Below are 12,028 nucleotides of genomic sequence, written 5' to 3' on the forward strand. Positions count from 1 at the left end.
AACTCCTCCTTCAAATCCTTGACGAAGGAGATTCCTAATTCCATGTGCCCATCATGCTTGGAGGTGCTAATCTCCAACCATTTCAGCTCGTGGCAGACTCTCACCACCTTTCTTCCACAAAGACAGAGTAGTTTATGCAGAGAAGTTTCTTCATCAGGACTGATTTTCACAAGGCATGTTTCATGCCTTATAGTATTCTACGAAGAATAACAGTATTTATAGCAAAGTTCTATTCCTATTACTATTTGTCACATTTTACAGACAGTTTTTCTGGTAAATCCCATTCTCGTGCCTTCCTGCAACATTCATTTAAAATTCCTGCTCTTTCAAGTTTTATACAGAAAGACAGGCCTTATCCTCTGAGGTACTTAGCACCTGCAGTAATTACTGATGACAGGATCAGGCCTGAATATATGGGCTACACATATAGCTAGCTGCAAAAAACCTAAACATACAACCTTAATGGTAACGTACGTCATCTGTTACAAAGCCAGAAGTGAAGTCTGAGTTCCTGCATAACACAGGCCTCCTGACATTTCATTGCTGTATTTAGAACTCAGTCAGAACTCAAGAGGAGATGTTTGAAGAATATAAAATTCCTCCTAAGGGATTATTTAGTCATCCATGATGAGATTTTTCTTTGCATCGTGCTCTATAATTGTATTAAAATATACCATTACTCTGCCATACGTTTTGGCTGCGTAATTTGTGGAGTTAGTAATGTATACCCAAAGGCCAAATTTTCTCAGCTGCAAGCCCACCTCTTTTCTCTGCCAGTATTTGCGTCTTGTTTTCCCCATCAGAACTTCTGGTTTGATTTAAAGGACAGTTCAATATTTAACTTATGAATCAGTCAATAAAATCCTCTATTTCTTTTGAAATAGGGCAAACTGAAAAGACAGGTGTTAGTTTATTGGGTTAGATGAAAGGCAGAAGACAACAACAAATACTTACTGGTCTATGTAATTGCACTCAAGAGCAAGCACTTGGACATTGAGAGTCCATATCTTTTGAATTTAGCCCTGAAATTGTAGTCTTTATTTACCCTACTTCTATCGCTTTACTGATGCAAGCAGTTATTCCTGTGGGTATAAGTTAAATTAGGATTGTGATAGAATTTGCATTTTTACAGATGTAGAGACACCTTCACTTTAGCCAGGTGGTGCAAAGATGCTTTAGTGTATATGAGAAACAGGTCCTGGAAGTCTATGGAGGCCCTATGATGACTGTAAAGCGGACCACAGGTTTTCAAAGTAAAAATTCCTTTCCTGTTGTATACAGCAAACAGTGGCATTCCAAATCTTAATGCTTTTCACATAGGTGCCATTGATCTGTGAAACTAAGCCTATTAACGTCCATCAGATTGTGGCTTACCAGAGAAATGGCTGTGTGAAGACCATGAATGAATCTCGTGGACCAGAAACGGTGAAAGGGTTTCAGCATCACATACCCGTACAAGTGGAGCAAGAAGAAAGTCCAGTGGAGAATCACACTAAGAAATCCAACAGTAAAGACCACTGCACTATTGAAATAAATGAACTAGAAACAAATGTGTAAAAGCTACACTCAGTGGTATCTCCAGGGACCTGATACCCAATCTCTACCTCACAGCTGGAAGAGGGACTCTTTGCCTTGAAAAGGAAAATGTGGAATTATCGCCACCCTGCTTGTACTGGAACAAGGAGACCAGCTGTGAACGTCAGGAAAGGCACGCAGCTTGCAAGAGATGGGCTTCTTAGGTGGAAGATTTTAATACTGAAAAATTAACTAATGGACAACTACTGTTTTATTCTGCACTCGTTTGACTCCAATATAGTATTTGACACTCCTTTGGCTTCTTTTTTTTAAAGTTTTTTTTTTATTTGACCCTTTTTAATTTTCTAACCAAAGCCTTTTTTTGTGAATTTCAGTAATGATGAACACTGTATTTATGTAGATTTTTTGCTATGTGAAAATGTTTCACCAAAACTGCTAAAGATACTAATTTTGTCTAATGTTTGCTAAATATAGAGTTTGTGCTTAGTTTTAGAACAGCAGTAAGAAAATCACACTGATTTCCTGATGTCAAGGAGTTACATATATTACTAAATAACACTTCAAGAAGAGGTGAAGCAAAGCACGCATTTTTGCAAGAAAGCACATTAGGGTAAATCTGATGGTCAGCCTTCAGAGACAGGCATTCAAGTGTCACATATAAAATGAAGGATTCCTAGGTCACTGCAGAGCACAGTTTGCCTTCCAAGTGCCAGATTTATTAACCTTTTTTTAACCTAACTCTTCAGTAGAGTCAGTACCATGCACATGCAGTGGCAGAGGCGACGTGAGCCCTAATCCATAAACACTGGTGCTAACGTGTTCCCTCCTGTAATCTGTAGGCAGTTCTACTGTAAATATTATAAACCCAAAACTCAAGCTCTTGAACCATGCGCTTCATCTTAAGGGCAGACTGAACACAAACTGGAACCCAATGATGCTGAGTAATATTGTCATTTTGTGAGGAGTTTGCTGTGGAAACTGGCCTGTTATTTCTCATAATTCAGTGGTTAATCTACATTGACAGTTACTCCCTTTCCACTATCTACTGAATCTTTCAGTTACAATAAAATCTGCTGAGTATGTTTCCAATGTTTGTGAGTAGAGAACATTTCTAATAAACCTGCCATTTCAAAAATAGGCTGTCTGTCCACTTCTATTATTACTGTCTTCTTATTTCTCTGCCAAAATGGAGAGTGAAAGTGAGGAGACCTTTTGAAAAGTTGGGATTCAATCCAGAGATTACATACTAGTTCATACCAATACACTAGACATATTATATTTAGCTACTTGTGGCATATCAGTTTAAGATAACATGTGCCTGGTATTATAATATGCTCTTCTCATCCGTAGAAAAAAAATGATGCAATCAAAAAGGAGAATTTCTGCACTCACCAGAAGCAGAAGTGTTTCATGCACATGATTAATGGTTTTCCTGGGATACGCATGTTCACCTCTTATTTGAGGGCTCCTGTTCAGATCATTTCTTTTGTCATACATTAATTAGTTGCTTCAGAGGGCTGTAGTAGAGGTAGCTTATATATCAAATGGTACAGCCAGAAAGAACAAACATACATCTTATTTGCCTATAATACCTCAGAAATTATGTATTAAATTGAAAATACATACAGTTGGCAACTATTTTCCTCGTTTGGTCCTCAAGTGAAAACAACAAACACTGAACACAAAGAATAGGGAAGAACTGAAATTATTCAGGACAATTTGCTCCTGCACAAGTCCTGTAGTGGACCTGCTCTGCAGAGTGCCATTAAAATGAGTGATTTGGGAGAGCTGAGGCTGGTCTGTGCCTCTCTGAATGGGAAGAAGCACTAGCTGACAAACACAGACGGCATCTGACACTTTCAACAGCACTGGCAGCTCTAAGAGGTCCCCTTTGTTTCCTTCCACAGCTGTCCATTCCTCCCTGCACTGCCTCCCCTCCTCTCCCAGCTGTACAGACCCAATTATTTATGAGGCCAGACGAAGAATCAAATGAGAAGTTTTTTTAATTCAAACCAGTTCACATATGTTTTTTAGCAGAGTTCTAACAGACAGTTGTGTCAACACAACTCTGCGACAAGGGGTGACACAGGGACAAGAACGAGCAGGGATGAAACAGCCTAAGCGCACGTGGAGAAGGCAGTACAACCAGTACCTCTGCATGCTGACTGCCAGCAAAGAGAGCATAACAAAAAGTTTCAACTTCACACAGGCAATTACGGCTATGTGAAGTGATAGTAAAATTCTGCCAGTCATCCATCACTTCACAATCACTTTGCACAGATAGAAATGATGAAGAAAGAGAACAAGTAGATCCAAGATTTGGAATGAGTAGTTCCAAACTAAGAGCTTTTGGATGAGTTTGCCCACACATCATGCCAAGGTGCCATGACCTGTCAAGCAGAAAGTGCTGCTAGCCTTACCACCACCACCTTCTCCAGCCACCTTTGGCTCACTACAAAGTGCAAATCCTTTTGCCTGCTTGTTGATACAGCTTGCTTAGTCTGTCACTCTTCAACTTAGTCATAGGTCAAGAGGTCTAAACCAACCCCCGTGCTAAGAAGCTGCAATTTCCATGAGGAGAACTTCAGATGAGATAAAGCATCATAGACCAGAATAAGCAGCTGGTTGTGCTACACAAGTCCTATACAATAATGAAAACCACACTTTTGTCCTTTACTCTTTGTTTGGCAAGTAGGGAATGTGAAAGTCTCATGTGTGAAGGCATATTTTTATGGAATCAACAGGCTGTTTTAAAATTAACCTTCTGCATTCAAACTCTATTCATAGATGGTACAGTTTTGCCTTGCAAATTTGAAATGCATTATCTTTTTTTACATTATATTGTTTGACTCTTTAAAACTTGTGGTTTATACCAATATGTGCCTGCCATTAACCCTAAAAAATTACACCAATCATAACTTTCCATTATGTTGGTGAGTCACTGTCTCCTGTAGTTTGGAGCTACTGTTTGATGTCTTACATTTTGCTTTTACAAACTCTTTTTGGGGCAAGTTTATTTTCTGTTGATGTTACCTAGGGCTTTGCATCAGTGGTAGCTGCAATGTGAACCAGCTGGGAGGAAGGCAGTGGTTCAGTTTCTCACCTGACCTTTATAGTTTGTGGTATCAAATACTGCGAACTAGAGGCCTACGGGACTTTAGTTCTTTGTTCTGGTAAATATGTTGCTTAGTGTGACCTCGACTTCAGCATCTGACTGCTTCTACATTCTGTGCTAAGAACACGAGACACCACTGTTAACAGTGGAGAGGTAAACACTGAAGTTAAAACAATTTTTATGGTAAGCTTTCCTCCATTTTAGCTATTTTCTGTGTCTCATAGTGTTTGTTGTCAAGCAGCTTGATACAAGGTTCACATTTTCCAGCTACAGTCACACTTTCTTCCAACAAAAATAATGAAGCTGTTGACTACCAAGTTAGAGTGCAAGCTTTGTGTTGGTAAATATGTTTCTCCTACTTTCCAAGCATAAAAACAAATGTGACCTTTATAATCTCAAAACTTTTAAATTACAAAAGTCAATCAATCAACCAATCAATCACTAATTACAACAGTTTGCATGGAATACTTTCAAGTATATGTGGAAAGAACATATTTCTTAACTGGCAACATTCAACTGTATTTTGAAGTTGCCTCCCGCTGCTAAAAAGAAAGGGAACTTGGCCAATTAAAATGTCCTCGAGACACACTAGGGGAGGGTGCTGAAGAAGGAGAGAAGATAATTAAGAAGGGTGATGCACTGTATACAGCTATGGAAGAAATAATTTAGGAAGTAATCCAAATTAAAAATACTTATCAGAAACCGTCGTCTAATGCTGATTATTTTGCAACTGCATTGCTCTAGAGATACTACTGAGAGGAAAGAAGCCACTGCAGATTGTTGTGGCATAAAATATCATTAAAGACATCTTAAAACAGGCTCTTGAGGATTTTGCCAATGCCAAGGAAATTCTGAGTGTTGAATTGCTGTAATAAATCCTTGTGCAAGAATTAGAACTGGGAGAAAGAGACACAACCAGAGCACTTAACACATCCCACTAAATCCCAAGAGTTTTAGGCTGCCAACCCAAATATAGAAGTTTATGGAACTAATATAGTTACTCATATTCTCAGCTAGTCTTAATTGATGCCACTTAAATGACTTAATTGCTGCTACGCTTGGTTTGTGTCACCTGAATATGTATCCCAACATGCAAATAAGATGATCTAAATAATTAGCTAAAACATTAAATCGTAGATTCCCTCCATGCTATACTAGCAATTCTAAAACACTTAGAAAATACAGTAACTCTGTAACATCACCATTTGATGAGCTCTCTCTTTCAGTTCTATAACAAAGATTTAACTTTAGTCCCCTTTTAACAACAGTGAACTGATTTGTAACACTTTCAAAGCAGACGGAAAGCTTCATCTTCAAGCCAGATGGATAGTCTTGGAAATTACCTCAGTCCTTTCTGTGCTTTCCATAAAAATGAGGTAACTACTAGCAGAAGGTGGCTGATGTGTGCAAGCAAAATGTGTAACCTGGGAAATGAATTGAATCTGGAAAACTCAGGCTGCCTTTCATCTTGCCCAATGCTAAGCACTCCCGTGTCTGTGTCTCTACTGAACAACCAGGTGCATTTTTACATCAAGACAGCTATCTTTCATTACAGTCACAGTGGCAATGAGGAATTGCTGGGTTTCCTCTGCAGGCACTAGGCTGGCTGAGATCACAGCCCTCCAGCTGAGGACTGAGTACAGTGAGGAGAGAAAGCAATGTAGATTTTTCCACAGGGATGCTACTGCTGCATATCTTGCAGTGGGAGAGCACGTGTTTTTGCAACAGTAACGGCTGGAAAATATCTGACTTCACCACATTTGAAAAAGAGGCCACAGAATAGACAAATTTAATGTATCCATTCACTAAGGGCCAAGCTGCAAATGAAATACATGTATTAAATTTCTCACTTTAAGCCTATGATTTCACATACAATTTAGGAGGCAATATATGCTCAAAATTACATTCCTCAATAACTACTTTGGACCATACTGATTGATACTTCTGGAATTTATAAGAGGGTTTGTCCCACAAAACCCCAAATGGATGAGATCAATAGAACAGGAAGGGTGGTCACTGCTTAAGTTCGGTTCATTATTCACTATCTCAGACTTCTCATGTGACCTCATGGTCAAGTGACCACAAGAACGCAGGGTTTGCTTCCCATCTATAAACAGAGAAAAAGCAGTTTTCTAATTCAACGGGGTGTTGCATGGTAAGGATAAGTCAGCTGAAGACTGAGACAGTTACATAACGCGTTACAGAGGACTCATCTAATTACCTTGGATTAGCCACTTCGGTCTCTCTGGAAGCACAGGATCACTACCCACAGTATTCACAGGAATTGCCAGGCTCCTGTTTCAAGTGAAAAAACCTCAGATTCCATCATTTATACAGTAGCATCTCCACAGCCTGGAAGATGATATATAGGAATGGATTTGGCACAGCTGAGACTTTCGGCAGATTCGTGTCACAGGGTATTTCAGATATTTTACAGGCTGTCAAAGTAAAATCGTAACAGTCTGTTTCTCAGAGAGTGGTATTTTGGGGAAGGAATAAAGAAGGCTTCAGGAAGACAAGATGGTGAAGAGGAAGAGTGTTTAATCACTTCTCCTGCAATAGAATCAAACCTAATTTTCTTGCTGGTTCCAAGATGAAAGGGTATCAACAGCTGGAGATGTAGGGATGGAACAAGCCACCCCTCTCCTCACAAAGCTTCTGCTTGCAGACAGCTGCTAAAGACAAAGCAAACAGGTCTGCAGGTATCCACAGCATCTGTGACTCACTGGTCACCCCTTCACAGCTAATTCTTGGCTGTCTCTCAATCACTGAAAACTATTGTAATAGACCATGCAGTTAATGGAACAACTCTTTTCCTTCTCCTATTTGTGATACGATGAAAACTTGTACTCTGACAAACACTTTTGGTGGTAGGCCATGCTGTCCTTCCTTCCAAACTAGTATGGAGCATTCAGTCCAGCAAAAAAACAAGCAAATACTGTTGCTGAAGTGTTTTTCAATTAAGTCATTACAAAATCCTAGACTTCTCATGCCCCTGGGAATTACAGATGTGCTGAGGGTAGGTCACAGTTCTGCTTTTCAGGTTCCATCATAGGAGTTTTTCTTCTGTAAGTTAGAGTTCTGCATCTGTTGCTTTGAAAAGTGTCATCTTTCATCACAAAGAGGTATCTGCATTTCATTTAAGAATTAAACATACGCTTGTATGTGTCTGCACACGCTAGCTGAAAGCCAGGATTTGACCCACCACGTGAAACTTATTGTAGTTAATTGTTGCTTTTGAACTTTCCTAATAAGGGTATAATAACTCCATATTTTTTTAGCCTTCCCCTTCCCCCCCCCCCCCCCACCAAGAAGGGTATTTTAATAAGATGGAAAAAGCAGGGGAAGCAAAACAAGAAGTGCTTTATGTTCACAGATATCTCACATTACATCTGCTACAAATACTGTATGGGCTAGATGGCAAAACCAAAAGAAAAACAAGACTGACCTTGAGATGTTTCATTATGATTTCATTGCTTCTGGTGGTTTTATTGGGTTTTACCACTAGGCTATTAAAAACATGCGGAAATTATACAGAACTAAGTCAAACTGAATATTTTCAACCATAAACTTCCACCTTCTTTTCTATTTAAATACTTTAAATAGTTCTTTTGCATTTCATTAGTTTTCTTGAAAACAAATTCAAAATACAGAGATTTGGGTAGTTATATTTTATTGGTAGTTTAATCAGTAAATGTATGATCTTTGTTTTAGAATAAATCCAATCTTCTGAGTTTTTTTAATAGAAGAAAGCATTTCTCTGACATGAAATCCTTCCTAACCAAACATCTGGGGATCCGTCCAGCACTGGGGCTGGAGCTAGCTCTAAGCAGAAAGTTCAGAAAGGAAGTCTCAAAGCTCTCTGATGGAGAGAATTTCCACTGTGACTGCGTATTCTCAGTTGTTATTTTCTCACTGGTGCTGTGCACAGGACTAATGTACAGCTCCATACCATACTTTTTGCACAAGTAATCTGCAGCTGTCCAGAGTAAATTTCACAAAAGGTATTAGAGATTATCTGCATACAAGAAGTTTTGTTTGTCCCATCTCTGTAAAGTAGGTGGGAACAACCTAGAAGACTCACTTTGGCTGTTCCTTCTTGATTTGGCATTGAGAGATTCACTTTGGTTCCTCCTACCTGCTTTACAGAGAGAATAGGAACAATCAAAGTGTGTCTTCGCGTGCCAAATCTTTTAAGCTCTGGATGATGAGTGTGCCTCATGGTACAGCAACTCTACTGTCTTTAGCAGTGAAGTGCTTTGGGTTTTATCCCACTGCTGCATTTGAATTAAACAGACACAAAACGGAGGTCCACCACAAAAAAGGGGAGAGAGCTAGAGTGCTACATAAGTAATCGAAGATAATTTTAATTCTATATAAAAGATATATTCTAAGTAAAGATTTTTTAAAGCTAATATCTTTGGTGACTGTCAACAAACCTGCAATTATATCCTAAGTAATAAAAGCATAAGACCCATTCATTTATTGTCTGCAACTGGAGCTGAGAATACTGCAAATCGGTCTGCATTTTTATCAACGTTCTCAGCAGTATCATAATCATATGCTAAAAACAGATTCTTGAACTACCACGGGGAAAACTTGAGATAGCCTGTGCAACTGTGCATTAAAACAGCCTTTGCCTGATTCAAAACCATTTAAAGAAGGACTTTATTGATGGACTGTTTAACGTCCTTGGATACTACCGAAGAATTTTTATGGAAACACTTTGTATACTGGATTATTAGAACACATGTATCATCCACTGCCTCCACATATATCCCACAGCTGGCTGACTTTACAATAGCAGTATGAATCAGAGCTACAGGGCATACCAATATTTTCCTCACTGAAGGAAATGGATCTCTTCAGGGAATTCACTCACTGTTCTTATATTAGCAACATAATAAAGAAATTACAATTATGTCCATAAATTAATCCCAGTAGAGGAGGAAATATCTTGAAAAAAAAACAAGGCTAGATTTGTATTATATAAAACTCTATATATGTTTTAAGTTTTTAGGACAACTATTCCCAAACCAGGGGAGAAAGACTCATCAATATTACAGTATAGAGTGCAACCAATTGATAGGATATTGGACTAGATCATAGAAGCTTTCTAAGAGACTGCTTCCCATCAAAAATATTATTTGTAAAATAATTACTTTTTTGTAAGCAAAATTTGTAAAAACATCAGTAAGCTCAGTCACCATGGTGACAAAGCATCATAAACTAAACTCTTATTGACCATCAGGAACCATTGTCAAAAGAGAACAATTTTGAAGTTTCAGTCAGGTCCCTCCTAGCTCCCTGCTCTGCATGGACCACTGAGGAGCAGAAGAAATGGCAGCTGGGTTCCAGGGAGGAGGACACTGCCTGTTCTCATCCACTTTGTTAATACATGTCCATAGCCTCACTCCACGTACCTTACTTCTGCTACTCCAGATCCTCAGCTTTTTCAGGAAAAAGTCCTCTCTATCCCTCTTGCAAAGCAGCAGAAGAGGAGGAGGGGGGTTGTACCACTGAAGCCTTAGGAGCAGGTCTGCCAGCCCAATGCTTCAGCACCTGCAGAAGTTGGAGGATCCTTTCACCAATAGCACTTCTAATGGACAATCCTGAAGCATTTATGGGTGGGAGCTAACAATAATAATCTCCAAGTCCCCAGATCTCAGAAGACACAGCAGATCTTCACCCCGGCATGGCTGTCTGACCCAGAGCCGGCTGCGACGAGGGTGGTTGGGAATTCTCGGAGGAAGCAGCCCTGCGGAGAGGCTGCACCACTGCCAGAGGTCTGCAGTTGGTGGTTCCTTAGGAGCTGCTGCTGCTCTCCCAAGGGAGCCCTTTACAGCCTTCCTCCTGCCCCACCACATCCCCATTCAAATTTGGTCAAAAGTTTTCCTTTGGAGCACTTTTTTTTCTTTCTTAACTCATTTTTCCTTAAAAGAGTATTTACTTACTGTGTAAAGCACCTCTTTTCAATTAAACATAGCACTTAAACCCCAAACAACACAGCATGTTTTGGCAAGGCCCTTGAGGCAGAGCAAGAGCCCCCTCACCACACCACAAAGGGGCTTCTTCCTCCACCACCCCCAGCCCCTCACCTTGCCTCCCCCGCGGCAGCATGGCTGCTGGCATCCCCCACAACTCACCTCTCCTGCCAGCCAAGGCTGGGGACATCCAGTCACCCATGAGGTCCTGCTGTCCCTCACAGAGGGGCTCGCAGGGCGCCATCTTGGAGCAGTGAAGGCCTTGGCCTCGCCCTACCTCCATCCCCACAGAGGAGCCACCAGGGCTGCAGCTTCTCCTCTCCTCACAGCAGGTGGGACGGCAACAGCTCCTTTGTGGGGCATTTTTGGGGCAGGAGGAGCCCTCCACTTCTGTGAACGTGGGGAGCAGAGGGAAACAGGCTCCGCAGATCCAGTCTGACCCCTTCCCCTCAGTGTGGGCCCCGCAGCCCCTCCTGGCACCCAGGGAGAGAAAAGGGGTCATAACCCCTTTGTGTGGAGATAAAACCTTTGGGGAAGATACAATTATTCTTGGCCTTCTTTTTCCTGGAAATCCCCAAAGAACAAACCTTTGGCGTTACCCAGAGGAGAGCGGGGCAGGAGCGAGGGGAGGGAGTGGGCACCGGGTGCCCCAGCCCTCAGGAGGGGACAGCCACGGGGGCGAGGAGCCCGAAGTAACAGGGACGAGGGGGAAAATGGCTGCAGAATGGCCCGTCCGCATTGCAGATGCAGCTGGGCTCCAATCCCACTGTCTGAAATAAAAGCTCATTATCCAGGGGTTATTTTTGGTGCTTGTTGAGTTCTTTATAGCTCACGTGCTGCATTTGTACTCCTGTTGCTGTGAAAAATCACATCCAATCTCAGGAAAAATCCCACTCCCTCCCCCCCCATTTTGTGCAGTATTGTCTGTAAGGAGGAAACATGGCCTTTAAAAGAAAAACAGCAAGTAAACTCAGACCACAGTTTGCATACAGACCACGCATGAATACCAAGCATACGCAAACACATACTTAGGAATAAAGTTGCCAACTGAATGTTTTAAACTTCAAGTTTTCACTATCCATTTATCCATCTCAGCTTTAAAAACTTTCCATTTGTCTCTTTCCCAAATCCAAGCAATTCATGGGAAGAAAGTTACATGAAAACAACATTTATATTGTCTCTGGCCACACTTTGTGGCCTAAGGAGAGGCCAACTTCCCAACACTCCCCGTTTTCACTACAGGGAATAATAAAGACCCTGTTCCTGGGTCCTGCTCCACCCAAGGTCTGGACCTTGGGATTACAGGTGCCACCCACAGCTAAGAAAAATATGTGGGCTTTGTCTCGTGGACTTCTGACTCTTCCTCATCATCTCTCATGGAGCTTCTTATCCC

General features: G+C 40.9%; 1 protein-coding gene across 1 annotated transcript in view; it reads left to right on the forward strand.

Annotated features, from left to right (window-relative positions):
• Positions 1-1,557, forward strand: part of SLC1A7 (solute carrier family 1 member 7) — a 54,378-nt gene extending 52,821 nt beyond the window's left edge. Inside the window, exon 11 of the mRNA XM_063343907.1 lies at positions 1,321-1,557. Within this exon, the coding sequence (XP_063199977.1) occupies positions 1,321-1,557 (237 nt within the window). The remainder of the gene's footprint in view (positions 1-1,320) is intronic.
• The last annotated feature ends 10,471 nt before the right edge of the window (positions 1,558-12,028 follow it).

Source organism: Chroicocephalus ridibundus, chromosome 8, assembly GCF_963924245.1.
Source record: "Chroicocephalus ridibundus chromosome 8, bChrRid1.1, whole genome shotgun sequence".
In the NCBI taxonomy this organism is placed as follows: domain Eukaryota; kingdom Metazoa; phylum Chordata; class Aves; order Charadriiformes; family Laridae; genus Chroicocephalus; species Chroicocephalus ridibundus.